Source organism: Gracilinanus agilis, chromosome 1 (assembly GCF_016433145.1).
Source record: "Gracilinanus agilis isolate LMUSP501 chromosome 1, AgileGrace, whole genome shotgun sequence".
In the NCBI taxonomy this organism is placed as follows: Eukaryota; Metazoa; Chordata; class Mammalia; order Didelphimorphia; family Didelphidae; genus Gracilinanus; species Gracilinanus agilis.
Window position 1 is genome coordinate 709,483,458 of NC_058130.1, and position 19,343 is coordinate 709,502,800.

At 40.3% G+C, this 19,343-nt stretch overlaps 1 protein-coding gene across 1 annotated transcript; it reads right to left on the reverse strand.

Annotated features, from left to right (window-relative positions):
* Positions 1-6,170: 6,170 nt before the first annotated feature.
* SPC24 (SPC24 component of NDC80 kinetochore complex) lies at positions 6,171-18,998 on the reverse strand. Its single transcript, XM_044658402.1, has 5 exons — positions 18,839-18,998; positions 9,007-9,151; positions 7,057-7,161; positions 6,485-6,561; positions 6,171-6,397 (listed from the first exon to the last, which is right to left on the reverse strand). The coding sequence occupies exons 1-5, from the start codon at positions 18,996-18,998 to the stop codon at positions 6,291-6,293; spliced, it is 594 nt and encodes a 197-aa protein (XP_044514337.1). The 3' UTR covers positions 6,171-6,290.
* Between the last annotated feature and the right edge of the window lie 345 nt (positions 18,999-19,343).

A 19,343-nucleotide genomic window follows, 5' to 3' on the forward strand; every position in this document is an offset into this window, starting at 1 on the left:
CCCAAATAGTTTATATAATACTGGATTAATTGTTCTTTAAATGCTTTGTAGACTTTACTTGTAAATCTATCTGATCCTGGGGATTTTTTCTTAGAGAGCTCACTTATGGTTTGCTCAGTTTCTTTTTCTAAGATAAGATTATTTAAATATTCTATTTTCTCTTCCATTAAACTTGGCGATTTATATTTTTGTAAATATTCATCCATTTCACTTAGCTTATTAGATTTAATTAGGCAAAATAGTTCCTAATAATTATTTTCATTTCATCTTCATTGGTGGTGAATTCAACCTTTTAATTTTTTATACCAGTAACTTGGTTTTCCTCCTTTTTAAAAAAAGTCAAATGAACCAAATGGTTTATCTATTTTATTGTTGTTTTTTTGTCTCATAAAAACCAGTTTCTTGTTCTGTTTATTCGTTGAATGTTTTTTGTTTGTTTGTTTTTTACTTTCAGTTTTATTCATCTCTTTGACTTTCAGGATTTCTAATTCTACTTTAAATGGGGATTTCAAAGTTATTCTTTTACTGTTTTTTTTTTTTTGTTCCATTCATCGATCTGCTCTTTCTCTATTTTATTCATATAAGCTTTTAGAGATATAAATTTACTCCTATATACTGTTTTGACTGCATTCCATACATTTTGGTTATGTTGTCTCATTGTTTTCATTCTCTTTACTGAAATTACTGATTGCTTCTATGTTTTGTTCTTTTACTCATTCTGTGTACTTTAGGATTAGATTATTTAGTTTCTAATTAATTTTTAGTCTGTTTTCACAGCTCCTTATTGAATGTAATTTTTATTGCCTTATGATCTCAAAAGGTTGCATTTAATACTTCTGTTTTTCTGCATTTAGTTGTGAAGTTTTTAGGAACTAATACATGGTCAATTTTTGTGTAGCTATCATGTACCACTGAGAAAAAGGTATGTTCCTTTCTATTCCCACTCAATTTTCTCCAGAGATTTATCATATTTAACTTTTCTAAAATTCCATTCATCTCTTTAACTTCTTTCTTGTTTATTTTTTGGTTAGATTTATCCAGTTCTGAGAGGGGATAGTTGAGGTCCACCATTAGTATAGTTTTACTATTTCCTCCTAAAACTTCTTTAGCTTTTCCTTTAAGAATTTAAGATTTTGGATTTAAATGCTGTTTCATTTGGTACATTTACATTTAGTATTGATATAATTTCCTTGTCTATGGTGTCACTGTTGAGTCGCTTCAGTCATCTCTAATTCTTTGTGACCCCATTTTGAGGTTTTCTTGGCATAGACACTGGAATAATTTACCATTTCCTTCTCCGGTTAATTTTACAGATAAAGAACTGAGGCAAACTGTTTTTTTTTTTAAACCCTTAACTTCTTGGCTCATAGGTGGAAGAGTGGTAAGGGTGGGTAGTGGGGGGGAGGTCAAGTGACTTGCCCAGGGTCACACAGCTGGGAAGTGTCTGAGGCCAGCTTTGAACCTAGGACCTCCCATCTCTAGGCCTGACTCTCAGTCCACTGAGCTACCCAGCTGCCCCTGCAAACAGTATTAAATAACTGGCCCAGGGTCACACAACTAGTAATTGAGGCTGAACATGAACTCATGAAGATGAGTCTTGGTTCCAACCACAGTGCTCTCTCTATTAATATTAATTAATAGTGCTGCCTATTACTTAGTTGCAACATTGTCGGTGATACTTTTTATTTTAATTTTTTTAAACCCTTAAAATTGATACTAAGTATTGATTCCAAGGTAGAAAAGCAGTAAGAGCTCAGCAATGGGGGTTAAGTGACTTGCTCAGAATCACACAGCTAAGAAACGTCTGAGGCTAGATTTGAACCCAGGATCTCCCCTCTCCAGGGCTAGTTCTCAATCCACTGAGCCACCTAGCTGCCCTTCAATGATACTGCTTAGCAAAATATAGTTTCCTCTTTTATTAGGTCTATTTTTGCTTTTCTTTTGTCTGAGATCATGACTGCTCTCCCTACTTTTTTTCTTTTTACATCATTTGAAGCATAATAGTTCCTCTCTAGCCCCTTACCCTTACTCTGCAGGTGTCTCAAGTGGTTTCTTATAAATAACATATTATAGGATTCTGTTTTTTAATCTACTTTTCTATCAGCTTTCGTGTTACGAACTCATCCAATTCACACCTACAGTTTTGATTACCAATTGTGTGTTGTCTTCCATCCAGCCTGTTTCCTCCCTTTTATCATTTTCTCTCTCTCCTTTTATCCTGGCCCTCCTCAAAAATGTTTTGTTTCCGACCACCATCTCTCCTAACTTGTCCTTTTTTCTATTACTTGCCACCCCACTCTCTATACTCCTCCTCTCTACTTCCTTGTAGGGCAAGAAAGATTTCTATATCCAACTGAGTAGGTAGGTTATTTCCTCTTTGAGCCAGTTCTGATGAGAGTAAGGTTTAGGCATCACCGGCCATGCTTCCTCCCTCCACTGTAAAAACTCTTCCTTTTATGTGAAATAATTTACTCTGTTCTGCCTCTCCCTTCACCTTTCTTCCAGTGTATCCCTTTCTCATCCCTTGATTTTATTTTTTTAAATCATTCCACTATAGTCAGCTCACACCCATGCCTTCTATATATGCTCCTAACTGTCCTAACAATGATAAAGTTCTTAGGCATTACAAGGGGGAATCTTCCTTCATAGGAATGCGAAGTTTAACCTTATTGGATCCCTTCTGATTTCTCTTTTCTGTTTACCATTTTATTCTTTTGAGTCTTGCGTCTGAACATCAGATTTTCTCTTCGGCTCTGGTCTTTTCAGCCTCTGTCCCACTCACTGCCTCTTCTGCCCAGGGCCTCTGCCCAGTCAGGCCTCCCACCTCCTTTGAAGGTTTACCTTTCCACACTACTGAGGCAATAAAAGGCCAAGCCCCTAGTGAGTGGCAGGGGAGGGGAAATTTGGGGAAAGAACCCCAGGTACTTGAAGGGAAAATGCCAGGCTCCTTTCCTTGTCCATCAGGGAGGGTAGTGGCTGGTACCACTGAGACTTGGGCAGGTCCGTGATATTCTCAAGAGAGAGGGCTGGCCTCTCTGATTCCCTGCAGTGGCCTCCTCTCTTCTGAGAGGGCCCAAGCAGGGCAGGTATTTATGGGCAGATTTTAGATGGCACCTTCCTGCCAGACTTCTCTTTTCCACCCTGCCCTACCCCTCTTGGTAGAATGAAGGATAAGCTCAGAGCAGCCGCCTGGCCCATTGCAGGGAGGTAAAGGGAGGGCCTCAGTGGTAAGCAGGGACCCCAGAGCTCCTGCTCCATCCTGAAGAGGCTCCAGTTGTCTCAAGTTCCAACTGTTGTGTGAAGATGGGATTAACTCTTCCCTGCCCATTTTTAGATTTAATAAAAAGTTTGAGAAAATTTTCAGGGATGATTAAATCTGAAAATGGGCAGGGGAGAGTTAAACCCATCTTCTCAGTTGTCTCTGCCTGGAACCCAGTCCCTGGCTCTAGTCCTCAGCCTAGGGTAACTCACATCAGAGCGTCTTCCAAATATCTTCATAAGTCTCAGGAGAAAGAGCTGGCAGGTATCTCAAGGCTATTACTAGTAAGTAATGACCCTGGGACCAACCATCATCTACCCCAGCCTGATATAGTAGGAGGTCAAAGGACCTGAGTTCAAATACCAGCTTGATCGACTACTTCTAACATGATCTGTTTTTTTTTTTTTTTTATTCTCTGGCCCTGTTTCCTTAGACAGATGTAGTCCACACCCAACACAGAAAATGCAAGAACTGGACTACATGGGCTCTAAGGTCTCTTTAAATTCTAAATCTGTAAATTCTTTAAAACTTGAATTCTGAGAGGAACCTGCAAGGGTGGAGCTAATCATCATGCCTGGGGGAAGAGGATGTGACTCATGTTTAATAAACATTAGTCATAGGTGACTATTCAAAGACCCATTTGCTGGAAGGGTTAATTTGTACTCTAATCTGATGCCTCTCCCAGGAAGTTTAGATCCCAGCTCTATTCCGGACTCTGAAACCTTGCAGGTCTTTAGCTATTATATTCCTCAGGAAAATGGGGACAATAGCTTCCAGTCTCTCCCTTCTCTTAGAAAGTCTCAGATCTTAGGCTGTGGGGCAGAGGGCAGGAGAAGAAAGTCTTGTTTGACACTGGGGGGGGGGGGGGAGACAGACAGGCTGGGCCAGAGTAATGTACCAGCCTGTAATAGGGTCCATAGCTTCCCTGTGAGTCAGGCANGGGGGGGGGGGGGGGGGAGACAGACAGGCTGGGCCAGAGTAATGTACCAGCCTGTAATAGGGTCCATAGCTTCCCTGTGAGTCAGGCATCTGCCCCTCCTCTCATCTAGCAGCCTGTGACAATATCCACCTCTGTTTTTCACAATTGCTTTCTTTCAAAGTTAGGCAACTCCCTGAATGAGGCCTGGGGAGAATGATGCTCTTAAGGCCAAGCCCAGGCCACATTCCTCACCCACTTGTACATTCCTCATCCCTCCCAGGCTTCCACACGTCTCCAGAGTACTCAGCCCCTGCTGGGTCCCCTTGCACATGTCCTCTGACCTGGACTTTTACCGTTTGGTCAGCAGATTCCATCGGAAGGGCATCCTCTCGGAGCCTCACCGAGAAGCTGCTGCGTTACTTGTCACCTACCCTGCTTCTCTTGGCTACTCTCCCAGGGAAAAACTAGGAAAGTCCCTTTGGGAGAACAAAGGAAGATAGAAACTGGCTGGGAACATGCAAGTTGGAAGCATTAGGTCTTTGGATTCAGGTACTCCCCAGTTATAATTTAATCAGGTCCAGGGACTGATATTAAATGTTTCCATTTTTTTAATTTTTAAAAAATTCACTTCTTGGGAACCTGTCTAATACCTCTGTGGACCACATTCTTAGCTTGTGTACCTCTCAGGACTCAGTCCCCTGAGGTAGGTTTGAATCCTTTCTTTGTGTTATGGTGGATTAAAGAAACGGAGTTTCATCCAGATAATTTATTTAGCAATGCATGCAATTACAAATCGAGACCAAGGTTCTAGGTGGTCAAGGACCCGAAGCTCAGTTTCTACATAGTTAATATATAATTTGGAGAGTGAAAAATAGGATTACTGGGACTGAGATATCTAGTTTCTCATTGGTTGAGGGCATTGGGAGATAATAAGATGAGAGAGGGGGTAGTTTGATGACATTCCTTAAGTCGGGTCACTTTTGGGGAGAGGAGTAATCTTGTGGCTTCTCAGAAACCCGATGACTTCAGCAGCTGAAACTCGGCTTCACAGAATGGTGGATAAAGGCAAAATGGAGTCACTAATGCTATTTTTAAATGTAACACCCAATTCCTTGGGTTAGGTTTGAATTCTTTCCTATTCCCTTGGGGCAGAGGGCCATTTAGGAAATTAAATCATTTCTATTCTCCCAGAACTCTAGGGCTCATGTTGGGGCTGGGAAATACGATGGACTCTGGTAGTTGCACAGCACCTGGTACACATTTGGTGCTTCATAAGTGCTAGTCAACTGGTTTGCCTAAAATCTGTGAGAATGAGGGAGGAATGGGGCTCTGGGCTTTGTTCTTAGTGCCATCTCCTGGCAGCTGTTAGACAGCAAGGCAAAAGCCAAAAGAACTCTGCTCCTCCCCCTGATGGGCTGATCCTTCCCCCTGACATTGGGGTAGCCCTTTCTACACTCCTGACTGGTGGATCAGCCCTATCTTTTGATAGTGAGCTGGGAGTTCAGGAAAAATGACTGAGTGGACATTTTGACTCAGCAGTCTACCCCAGAGACTTGAGGCCTCAAATTGCTACTTACTCTCAGGTGGAGGGCCAGGAGAGGTTATCCTGGCTATAATGTTAAGGTGAAATCATGGGTTCAAATCCTTCCTTAATTCCTCTGTGAAAATACCAATTATTCCAGGGTCACTGAGAGATGGATCAGAGCATATTTTCAGAAGCTGAGATGAATCACACACTCACAGAACTCTAGAAGAGCCCTAACAGTTCCCCCCATTTTATAAAGGGACCCACCCCTAGGGGCATTAAGTGATTTGCAAAGTGTCATAAAGCTAGTTAGGAATGGAGCCAAAACTAGAACGCAGGGATCTAGATGAGTGGTTTTTCCCATTACTCAAGACATACTGTGTTGACTTTGAACCAAACATATAATGGGGTTTGAAGGACAAATAAGAAGAAAAACCCAGTACAAACCTAACACTTAAGACTTCCTTTATAAAGAGACTCACATAACTGAGGTTCCTTACAATTAATTACCAGTCACCCTGAAGCAGCGCCCCTACACTTCACAACCTCCTATTACCTCCCCCATGCCAGTGGGGCCAATGGATGGGTCACCACTGTGTGTCCACCAAGTTCCAGAGATAGTCACTGATAAACTTCTGAGAGTGCTGGGTGTTGTCCAGATGGATAGGCTGTGCAATGTTGGGACCGTGATGAACTGCAGAGCTAAAGTAAAGGAAAACAAATTTCTATTTACAACCCCTCCCAGTGGGACCTTTGCCCCTTGACCGTCAGGGAAGGATACTGCCTTTGATGATAGTCGGTTCACATTCATAATCCCACTCAATTTTACTGATTTGATGATAAAGTTGAGACACATACCTGCAAAAGAAAACATAAAAAAGGTTTGGTGTTGGGGAATGTTAATATTTAGTCCTAAGGTATTAGGAGTGTTGTAGTTCCATTCACTGACAGAAATTTTGATTCCTTTAACCTATTTGGGCCTCAGTTTCTCCATCCATAAGATGAGGAGGTCTAGACTAGATGATCTCTGAGATGCCTTTCAGTCCTAAATCTGTGATTCTAAGCATTAACAGACAGTTCGATGAGTTAGGGTAGCTAATCATCTTGTGATCACTGTACTTAATTTGGCTATTCCTTGAGTAATGCCTGGCTGTGGGGCCCAGCTCGGCGTGACCTGATAGAGCTCACGAACCACTGGTGTTACCTACACCCATACCATGATGAGGCATCAAAGTGGCATTTTATGGACATTGTCAAGAATCTCTGCTGAAAACAGAGGCCAGTTTAATAGGTCAAACACATCACATCTAACACAAATATGACTTCCTGGGGACATACACCAGGGACACTTACACAGCTGAAGGGATCACGACAGTGGTATCTTCATCCACTTCTCCCTCGGTCTTTAGGAGATCTTGTTCCATTTCCTTGAGCTCTTCCAGCTCTTTTGTCAACAGAGTACCAAAGGAAGTTAAGGAGCCATTATTTTGAATACCTCCTCTTGCTCCTATCAAAATTGCAATATTGGTCTTGACTATGAGAACCTTTCTCCCAGATCCACAAATAATTCATAAGAAATTCTATGAACATTTCAAAGGGCAAGTCTTTGCTAGAGGTTGGCTCTGAATGCAAGCTTGTATAAAAGGATATTAGAAGCTTTCCCAACAAATAAATGGTCAAGAGTTTTGACTAATTGTCATAAGGAGAAATATAAACTATCGACAACAATGTGAAAGAATCCTCTAAGTCACTAATAACAGAGAGCAAATTAAAACATCTTTGAGGTTTCACTTTACTTCCAAACTAATCTAAGTAACAAAAGATGAAAATAATAAATGTTGGAGGGGATATGGGAAGATGAGTACAATACTGTACTACTGATAGAACTATAAATTGTTGCAACCCTTCTGGAAAATAATCGGGAATTATACTTACAAGCCACTAAAATATATAAATGTTTTGACCCAATAATACCATTGCTAGGCACATACTCCAAGGAGGTCAAAGACAGAGTGAAAGATCACATATGTGTGAAAATATTTTAGTAGCATTTTTTGAAGTAGCAAAGAACTAGAAAGAAAGTAGATATCCATCATTTGGAGAATATTTGAACAAAATGTTGTAGATCAGTGATTCCCAAAGTGGGTGCCACTACCCCCTGGTGGGTGCTGCAGCGATCCAGGGGGGTCAGTGATGGCCACAGGTGCATTTCTGAGTTCAATAAATAGTTTCATAATTTCAAAGTTCAATGTTTCTAATTTACACCTTTCTCTACTATATTTTACGAAAAAGGTAGAAACATTAATACATATCTTTCCTTTTAATTGCTATTAAAATTAAAAAATTAATTTCCAGGGGGTGCTAAGTAATATTTTTTCTGGAAAGGGGGTGGTAGGCCAAAAAAGTTTGGGAACCACTGTTGTAGATGAAAGTAATAGAATACTATTGTGTCTTAAGAAATGAAGAGTATAGGGGGCAACTAGGAGGTTCAGTGGATAGAGAGCCAGCCGTGGAAATGGAGATTCTGGGTTCAACTGTGATATCGGACACTTCCTAGCTGTGGGATCCTGGGCAAGTCACTTAACCCCCATTATCTAGCTCTTACTACTCCTTTGCCTTAGAACAAATACACAGTATTGATTCTAATATGGAAGATAAGAGTTTAAAAAACAAAAGAAAAAAGAAATAAAGAGTATAAGAATTCATAAATATAGAAAAACATGCATGAACTGATATAGAGCAAAGTAAGCACAATGAGAAGAACAATTGGCATAAAGACCATCATCACATAAAGGAAAATGGTGGAGAAAACTTTAGAACTCTTGAATGAGATACAGCAGCCAAATCTAAGGGCCAATAATGAAACATTTCTCTTGCCTATTGGTAAAAAGGTGGTAGACTAGATGTGGAATGAGGCAGATACTTTGACATGGTCAATGGTTTGATTAATTTTTTTCATGCCTGTATTTATGTGTCAGAGAAGCAGCCTAGTGAAGGGGATAGAGTTGGCCTTGAAGCCAGGATGATCTAGATTCTAGCCCTGCCTCTGACATGTATTTAGCTATGTGATCCTGGACAGGTCACTTATCTCTTACAGAGAGGTGCTGACCTGCATTGGTAGAGGGAATTTTCTCATTCAGCAATCCCTAAATCAATGAAATCATAGGCCCAGTGCCTATCCCTACTTATTTATCATAAGGGAGAATTCAATAGGTATAGGGGTAGACTTTGGGGAGTTACAAATATCTGGGGGGAAAAAAGAATCGACACAATAATTTTCAAAGAAAAAGGACACAAAGATATTCAAGATTGGCCTTTAAATTGTCATTCTTCTCGCTGGTCTTCTGAAGTTCAGCTTCAATTTTCTGTAACTTAGATTCAACACGTTGTGCTGTTTCTTCCTCATCAATAAGTTTCTGGGCCACATTTTCCTCAATAGCAAGGATCTCTGCAGATAGACCAGGGGATACATTCAACATTAGATGTTTAGTTAGGAAAAACAGCAAATAGCCATGTTTCCCTTTCCCTCTGGGAAAACAATCATTCAGCAAACTAGTCCAGGAAATATATAGTATCAGAGGCATTTTTCTTTTTTAAATACAATTTTATTTTATTTTCAATTCCAAATTATCATCCTTAGCCACCCCCTCACTCAGAAGGCAAGAAATATAAAACCTATCACAGAATAAAGTCACACAAAGAAATTTCTGCATTAGCCATGTTCCAGAGAGGAAAAAAAAAGCAAGAAAAACACAGAGGAAAAAAATGCTTCAACCTTTACTCTGACTTATCAGTTTGTTATTTGGAGGGTTTTTTTTTTTCATTTTTTAAAGATAATTTTTATTTTTTAGAAAATTTTCCATGGTTATATGATTCATGTTCTTTCTCTTCTCTCCCCCCCAGATGATGTGCATTTCCACATGTGTCATTGATCAAGACCTATTTCCATATTATTGATAGTTACACTGGAGTAGTCGTTTAGAGTCTACATCCCAAATCATATCTACAACAACCCATGTGTTCAAGCAGTTGTTTTTCTTCTGTGTTTCTACTCCCATAGTTCTTCCTCTGAATGTTAGCATTCTTTCTCATAAGTCCCTCAGAATTGACCTGGATCATTGCATTGCTGCTAGTAGAGAAGTCCATTACATTTGATTTTATATCATGAATAAAATAAAAATAAAATAAAAAAATAAAGCATTTTATATCATGAATAACTTGTGGAATTGTCTTGAATTACTGTACTGTTCAGAATAGCTAAGTCTTTCAAAATTACTTATTTTTGCAATATTGCTTTTACTATGTAAATTGTTTTTTGGTTCTGCTCACTTCATTTTGCATCAGTTCATATAAGCCTTCCCAGGTTTTTCTGAAACCATCTCTTTCTTTATTTCTAGCACAACAATCTTCCATCACTATCATATACCACAACTTGGTCAGTCATTCCCCAAATGATGAGCATCCTTTCAGTTTCTAATTTTTTTGCCACCACAAAAAGAGCTGCTGTAAAAAATTTCATACATATGGGTTGCTTAATTCATTCTTTGATCTCTTTTGGGGGTTTAGATCTAGAGTAGCATTATTTCTGAGTCAAAAGATCAAATATATATATAAATAGTTTTGGTTTCCATTTTATTAAGCCTTTTGAAAGCAAGTGAAAATTGGCTTTCTAGTAATGAGAATACTGAGCTTATTTGTGTCTTATTTTACAAACATTTGAATCCAAGATGTTATCATTTTCATGAGACTTTTGAGACTGATAAAGATTTTGAAAAACCATACCTGAAACAATTGCAGATTTTCTCTGAATTTTAAAAAATTATCTCTCCAAGGCAGAGGCAGGAAGGTAATGACTTATTTAGAAGATAATTCTCATTATCTTCTGAAATATCTTGAACCATATACTAGAAACCAAGTTCATTCAAATGATAATTCTTTTTTTTTAAAACAGTCACTTTATGTCTTAGAATCAATATTGTGTATTGGTTCTAAGGCAGAAGAGTGGTAAGGGCTAGGTAATGGGAGTTAAGTGACTTGCCCAGGGCCACACAGCTAGGATTTATCTGAGGCCAGATTTGAAGCCAGGACCTCTGGTCTCTAGGCCTTGTTTTCAATCCCCTGAGCCAAGGTATGCATATTTTAATAGCTTTCTGGGCATAGTTCCCACTTGTTTTCTAGAATGTTTGGACTACAGCAAGAAATGACAAGCAGGATGATTTCAGAAAAACCTGTAAAGACTTATATGAACTGATACAAAGTAAAGTGAGCAGAACTAGAATAACAATGTACACAGTGGTAGCAATATTGTCTGACAATCAACTGTGAATAACTTAGTTATTCTCACTTACCTTCTGCCTTAGAATCAATACTAAGTATCAGTTCTAAGGCAGAAGAGTAGTAAGAGCTAGGTAATTAGGGTTAATTGACTTGCCCAGGGTCACACAGCTAGGAAGTGTCTGAAGTTAGATTTAAACCCAGGTCCTCCTGACTCCAGATCTGGCTCTACTGAGCCACCCACCAGCCCCTCAGTTTCCTTAAGTGTAAATGAGGATAGTAATAACTCCTGCCACCAGGGTTGTTGTGAGGATCAAATGAGATATTTGCAAACCTTAAAAGTGCTACAAAAACACTAAATGTTAATATGAATGAACATTTATAAGGGGCTTAGTACACTGGTTAGTTAGTTCATAATAGGCACTTAATAAATGTGGATTCCTGGGGAAGCTAGGTGGCTCAGTGAATAGTGAATCAGGCCTGGAGTCAGAACTTAGGTTCAAATCTCACTTCAGACACTTCCTAGCTATGTGACCCTGGGCAAGTGACTTAATCCTGATTGCCTAGTCCTGAATGTTCTTCTTAGAATTGATACGAAGAAGATAAGGTTTAAAAACAAATGTATACTCCCACCACGTATTCCCTGATGTTCCCTCTGGGAACCTTACCACTTCGGCTAGATTGGCTTGCCTGCCTAGTGGGTAGAAGCTGAGCAGCAGGTTATAAGAGAGAGAAAATATTGAGTTTGGCATCAGAAGACCTATCTCTGACTTCTACTGATTAGATGGTCGTGAGAAAGTGAACACCTGACTTCAAGTTTATGAAGGGCTAATGCTTAGAAGAGGAGACAGATTAGTTCTTGGCCCTGAAAGGCTGAACTAGTAACAGTGGGTGGAAACTGCAGGAATTTTGGCTGGAGAGAAGGAAAAATTTCCTAATTATTAGATCTGTCCAAGAATAGGATAAGCTGCTTCATGAGAGGGTTGATTTCTTCAGCACTCAAGGTTTTTAAGAGGAGGCAGGAAAGTACTAACAGCTGAGCTTGAGACATGGCTCTTAAGATTTCTAAAGGATCTATTAATGATTTCCCATTTCTCCTGTATACAGCTTGCTTTGGATAGATTTATTTGCATTAGATTATGAGCTCCTTGGGGGCAGAGACTTTAGCCTTTTTTCTGTCCCTAGTGATTAGCACAGTGCCTTGCATTTAATAAATAGTAGACAATAAATGTTTATCAACTGATATTATATACTTTATCTTCTTTAGGCCTCCTAACAATCATATGATACCAACGTACAAGTGTCCTTATCTCCACATTTAGAGACAGAAATCTGCAGTTAAAAGTTACCTGCCTCCGTCACAGGTAATGAGCATCAGAGTCAATAACAGAATCCAGTTCTCTCCTAACTCCCAGTTTAGCACTCTGTAGCCTCTAAAACCCCAACCCAATCCCCTGTGTCCTTCATCTGTTGTGTTTCATCTCCTTAGTCATCCCTATCTGTCATCTATCCCCATTTTCTAGATTGTAATAATAATGCCACACTTCTCTGGGACTTAGGAAGAAAGGAAAGACAGGAGAGAGGAATTGATATCTAAGGACCTCAGATCTCCAGGTCTGGCTCTCTAGCCACTGAACCACTTAGCTTCCCCCTTATACCCTCTTCAATTACCTCCCTAAATTCTCTTTCAGTGAGCTCATCAGTCCCCAAGTATTCATGGTGATTCTGCTTCTACAAAAACCTCTCAAACATGTCCACTCTCATCACCTCTTTCCTGGACTACTGTGCTAGCCTGCTATTACCAGGTAGGTGTTCTTACTGCCAGTCTCGCCCCTTCCCAATCCATCCTACATCCAGCTGCCAAATTGATGATCCTTTATTTCAGTTGTTAGCAAACCATGAGCATTTCCATACATACAGAAGAATAGAAAGAGAAGATTAGACAAGAAACCACAAATCTCTATCATGTACATCTTGCATTTTAAAAAGAACATATTCAAAGCTGACCTGCTTGCTTGTCTGTTAGAAATAATGTTGCAAAAACACAGGGTTGATCATCTTAATTCCCTGCTAAAGAAACTTCTGTGGGGGTAAAAAACAGAAGACAAGACCGCTTGAATTAGAAGCAAGGCAGACAAGTTCTCACATACCCATTCCAGCAAAACCTGAATAAAGCACCATACTGAATAATGATCAATAAATATAATTAGGAAATACAGCGAATGACTTTGTCCATCTCAAAACTACAAAAAGCCAGAAGCCTAAAGGGAGCAGAAAAAGCCAGTGTCAGCAAACAAGATGAAGTTTGCCTAGTATGACCAAAGATGGGCTAAAGACACATGTAGTTTACAAGGCTCTATATTCTTTTTTTAAATACAAATCTATTTTATTTTCCCAATTACATGAAATAATAATGTTCTTGCCATATGTTCTCCAAAATTATAAGATCCAAACGGTTTCCCTTTCTCCCTTCCTTCCCCCAACTTGGAGATGGAAAGCAATATAATCTGGGCCATACATGTATTATCATGCAAAACACACGTCTTTATTAGTCACTGTTGTAAGAGCACACTCATACAAAACCAAAACCCCAAAATAAAACTGCAAATACACTGATGTGAAAGAAAGGATGCTTTGAACTGCCTCTAATTCAAATATTTCTTTCACTGGAGGTGGATAGCATTTCCTGTCATAAGTCCTTCAGAATTGTCTCAGATCAGGGGCAGCTGGGTAGCTCAGTGGATTGAGAGCCAGGCCTAGAGACAGGAGGTACTAGGTTCAAGCTGGCCTCAGACACTTCCCAGCTGTGTGACCCTGGGCAAGTCACTTGACCCCCATTGCCCACCCTTACCACTCTTCCACCTAGGAGCCAATACACAGAAGTTAAGGGTTTAAAAAAAAATCTCAGATCATTGCAATGCTGAGGGTAAATGCTCTATATTCTGGGGCAGTAAGAGGAAAGGTTTTTACAAGAAAGGTCCAGGATTGTTGGAAACCACCCTCAGTGTAGACCTGGGAAGACCACAGAGATTTAGGTTTTGACCATGAAAAGGGTCATAGTACTCACACTCACACCACAGAGGGCTTGAAGATCTAGCATTTTTTGACTCCTTAAGATCCAAAGGTGTATATTAGAGTATATCCTGGGAAATGGAGGCTAGTATGGAAATACAAGTGACCTAGTTTGAGACCAAGCAATGTAGAATGCCTCATTCAAAGTGGAGCAGTGGCAGAATCTGGCCCTAGCACAATGTCCAAGTACAGAAAATAAGGCTGGAAATATGGCTAAACAAGACACCAGCCACTACAAAGATTTATAGATCCAGGGATGGCTAAAGTGGTTCAGTGGATAGAAAGTCAGGTCTGAAGACAGGAGGTCCTAGGTTCAAATCTGACCTCAGACGCTTCTTAGCTATGTGCCTCTGAGCAAGTCATTTAACTCCAATTGCCTAGCCCATACCACTGGTCTGCTTTGGAAGAGATACTTGTATCCATTGTAAGACAGAAGATAAAGGTTTAAAAAAAAAAGAGATTTCTAGATCCAGAGATACCAGAAAATCCAACATACAAGAGAGTAACTATAACAATTTTGAGGAAAGACTCAAAGAAAAAAAATTAGTTATCTACAAGGACTGCATAAACAGCTGGAAGAATTAAAACAAAATAAAAAATGAAACAAAAACTATGGAGGAAAGAATTGGCTTAGAAATAAATGGCTTAGAAAAGAAAGCGATAACATTTATCCATATTCACTGAAAATTAGAATAGGCTAAACAGAAATTAATGATTCTAAGGATGGATGTAGATCAAAGCATACTATCTTTCACACTGGCATATTTATGGTTTTATTTTGGGGTTTTGATTTTGTATGACTGTGCTCTTATAACAACGACCAATATGGAAGTGTGTTTTACATGATAATAAAAATTAAATTAAATTAAAAAAGACATTAATGACTCTATAAGATGAGAAATATTTAAATAAAAAGATCGAGGAAAATAAAGTATCTACTATCAAAAACAACTACTCCGGAAAAAAGGTCAAGGAGAAATAACTTATGAATCACTGAATTTCCTGATGATCATTATTAAAAAAGCATGGGGAGGAGGTGGGGACAATTAGATGGCTTAGTGGGTTCAAATGTAGCCTCAGCCACTTTCTAGCTATGTGATTCTGGGCAAGTCATTTAGCCCCCATTGCCTAGCCCTTACTGATCTTCTTCCTTGGAAACAATACCGAGTACTGATTCTAATATGGAAGGTAAGGGTTAAAACAACAACTTTGCCCCTTCCCCAGACCTGGGTACTCTATTTCAAGAAATCATAAATAAAAACTGCTTAGATATATTACAACTAGGAGTAAAACAAGAAAGAATGCACCGCTCACCTCCTGAAAGAAAAGGGGTGCAAGAATAATCAGAATCCAGAGTTTCCATGTAAGAGCAAAATGACCACAACCAGCCTAAAAGAAAGAATTCAAGTACCATAGTAGAACTGAAATCAGGATCAAAAAGGCCCTTACAGCTTCTACTATTAATGAAAGATCTCAGAAAGTACTATTCCAAAAAGCAAAAGATGTAGGTTTATAACTAGATCAATTACTAATGAAAGGCTGAGTATAATGCTATAGGTGGGAAATGGATCTCTAATTGATTAAAGAACTTTCTTTTTTTCTTTCTTTTTTAAAAAACCCTTACCTTCCACCTTAGAATCAATACTATGTATTGGTTCCAAGGCAGAAGAGTGGTAAGGGCGAGGCAATGGGGGTTAATTGACTTGCCCAGGGTCACACAGCTAGGAAGTATTTGAGGCCAAATTTGAACCTAGGACCTCCCATCTCTAGGCCTGGCTCTCCATCCACTGAGCCACCCATCTGTCCCAATTAGAGAACTTTCAAGTATTCTTGATAAAAAGAAACTTCGATGGCTCCACATTGCCTCTAGGATAAAAGACAACCTCTCCACTTTGAAGCTCTTCATAGTCTATCTAACTCCAGTCTGTCTTTTTAGGGGTTTTTAAAAACATTACTCCCTTTTATGTGGTTTTCCTTCCAGCCAAACTGTGTTGCTTGTCATTTGATAAGACATGACAGTACAGTATTTGTGCTATTTTTTTTTGGGGGGGGGGTACAATCTGTCCCTATTGCCTAGAATACTCTCTCCCTCCCCTCACCTTTGCTTCCTGGAATCTCAGAATCCCTCTGTGACAAGAGAACTTCTGGCTCAGGCCTCTTGCTGTCACTGTGATAAGGGAAAGACTTTGATGAAAAAGAAACTCTGGCTTGGATTTCTTGCCAACAGTGTAAGAATAGGGTGCTGCCCTACTGTCTATTTTGAGCTTCCAGACATTGTTCCTGAAAGTTAGATGGGCCCAACATCTGCACAATCAAGTTTGGGAAACAAGCCAAAGCTCCTGTTTGGAACAGCTTCAGGTGTCTTTTCTGGTGCTTGTTCCTTGTTGTGAGGGTTTATTTAGTAATTAATTTAGTAATAGTGTTGGACCTAGCAGGAAGGGCTGGAGGATTCCAGGATGGAATAAAGGAGCAGGAAGTGGGCTTGTGTTCTGAGAGAGACTCTATTAGTGGTTGGCACAAACTGTTGCTAACCCTGGGAGATCTCAGAGTTAGGGAAAAACTGCATCCTGATTCCCTGGGATCCTGAGAGATGAAGGCTTTCAGCAAGTGGACAAGACCTGCAGAGCTGCACCAAGTGGGAAAGTGGTTTGGGATCTGGTGGACAGCATTTCAAACTCACTCTCTCTACCTGGGTACCTTGGATCACCTGGCAGAGTTGGCTCTTGGCATCCTGTGACCATCTTTGGATTACCGTGAGACCCCAATTGCCCTTTAGCTGTGCTAACCAAACCTGGCTGGAACCAGGTTTGAAGGAGCCTTTCCTGTGACTCCAGTACTGCTCCTTTGGGCCCTGCCTGGCTTAGGTTAATTAGGATAGAGTAGTTAAGTCCTTCCCTGCCCCTTTTGTTTTGTCCTTAGATTTTCAAGTGTAGAAATCCCCTAACCCATCCTAAATTTAGTTTCCCTCAAATAAACTGCATAAACTTTACCTTTGCCTGCTGGTTCCATAGACCCTGGCCTAGGGTGAGCTGGGTGACCGTTGGGCCAACAGCCATTCTTGTGTCTGATAAATCAGTGAACCCTAGTCTCCCTATCCTGTTTGGTCCAGTCTCTCCTTCAACCCAGTGTGTACCCACAAACCATTTAGGTTATATTTTAACATCCTTGGTGCCCCACTTTTACATTCTAGACATGTATACTCTTACCTTTCCTACCTGCTTTCCAAAAAAGTCTATCTTTTTAACGCTATTTATATATTCACATTCTATATAAAGATATTGAAGGTGACGTTCTGGGCTCATTGACTCCTACATATATGTAGATGTGGTGGAGCCTGCAATCCAAAGAATGTCAAAACTGCAGTTTACCATCTCTATACTGACTCAGTGATGGATAGAAGTACTTAACCAATGGAACCTTGGATAAGTTTTATCTTACCTTCAAGGCTTAATTCATTTACCAGCTTCTACAGAAGGCCATTCCTTATGTAACTTTTAGTTATTAGTGATCTCTCCCCAAAACTTCGTACAGATTTTGTATTTACTTGTTTGTAATTCAGTCATCTTCCTCACACTGATCCCAGAGAATGCAATCTCCTTCAGGGAATGAATTGTTTGCTTTGGTATCCCCACTGCCTTGCACATAGTAGGTACTTACAAAATCTTGTTGAATGAATGAGATACTTTGTTGATAAATTCAATTTTAAGTAGGGAGAGGCAGAGGAAAAGAAATCAATTTGAAGCACAGAGAAATAGTCCAGGTGAGAGGCCATATGGGCCTGAACCAATTTGGTGACATTTATGAAGGGCCTACTGTGTGCTAGACACTGAGCTAAGCTCTTTACAAGATCTTTACAAATCTCTCATTTGATCCTTAGAATAACCCTCAAAAGTAAGTGCTATTATCCCCATTTTATAGTTAAGGAAACTGAGGTAAAGAGGAGTTAAGTGATTTGACCAAGGTCACAGTCTGAAATCCTTCCAATCTAGCCATCTCTGGCTTCCTTATACAGACCTTGGCATGGGCCAGGAATGTATTCTCTTAACTCTGCTTACTATCTTCTGCATAAAACCTTTCTCCAATTCCCTCTGCCTCCCAACTTCAGTCTCTGGCCCAAATTAACCTTGCATTTAAATACTTTGCATATTCTTGAGTTTATTAACTTTGTTAGTGCTATATTTATTTTTATATGTACTTGTCAGTCCCATTTGAATGTAAGCTTGTTGTGAGGAGAGATTGCTTCATTCCTTGTACTTTTATCCTGGGCACCTAGCACAGAGCTATGCACAAGGGCATATTAAGTCTTTAAAAAAAACAAACAAAAAATCCCTTAGCTTCCATCATAGAATCAATACTGTGTATTGGTTCCAAGACAGAGAAGTGGTAAGGGCTAGGCGATGGGGGTTAAGTGACTTGCCCAGGGTCACACAGCTAGTTAGTATCTGAGGCTATGTTTGAAACCAGAACCTGACAGGTCTGGCTCTCTATCCATTGAGCCTCTTAGATGATCCCATATTGTAGATGTTTAATCAATACTTGCTGATTGATTGACTGTGAGAGAGTAAAATGCATAGAGCCTGGGAAGATAGGCTGAAACAAAAAGATGAAAGGCTTTAAATGCCCAGGTATGGGCTTTGTATTTAAGACGAGAAGAAATAGGTAAACCCCAAAGCATTCATGGCAGTCACTATGCCTCGCTCTGCGTCCTTCCCGCCCCCCGCCCTTCACGCTTGCGTCCTCCCCGCCCCTCGCGCCTGCGTTCTCCCCGCCCCCGATCTTGCTCCAGTACCTGAGAAAAACCCTTCAGCGTTCTCTTTCAAGTCCAGCAGTCTCTCGATCATCCGCTCTTGCTTTCCTAGGAACCGCCGCACCCACGCCCCGGCCCGGTTGGCGTTAAGTAGACCAATAAGTCCCTGGCTCACATCCTCCATGTCCCGAAACACCTCCATGGCCAAGGCAGAAAGAGCCGGGAACAAACTTGCCGGCTCCAAGCCCGCCCAAATTCAAACAGTCACCAACCAGGCCTCGTTTGTGTTCTCCGCTTCCTATTGGCCTTCGGGCGCAACAGACGTACAAAAAAGCCAATCGTTACTGAGCATCTGACCTCGCTTTTCTCGCAGAAGGGCGCGTCTGTTCTAGTTGCGCATGCGCGAATGGTCTCACCAGTTGCCAAGAATGGTTAGTCCTGTGCTGTTGTGTGCTACTTGTGCCTTTGTCTGTAAGGTAGTCCTTCTTTTTGGGGGACCTCCTGTTACCTGCCTAACTAAATACCCTGACTGCTTTCGCGAAGGAAA

Bases quoted from the DNA above. Each gene is read 5' to 3' on its own strand.
- SPC24 (XM_044658402.1), bottom strand. From the start codon at position 18,998: ATGGAGGTGTTTCGGGACATGGAGGATGTGAGCCAGGGACTTATTGGT. The intron at 9,152-18,838 runs GTACTGGAGCAA...GTCTATCTGCAG, and splicing joins CGCTGAAGGGTTTTTCTCAG to AGATCCTTGCTATTGAGGAA. The intron at 6,398-6,484 runs GTATCCTTCCCT...TTAGCTCTGCAG, and splicing joins ACCGACTATCATCAAAGGCA to TTCATCACGGTCCCAACATT.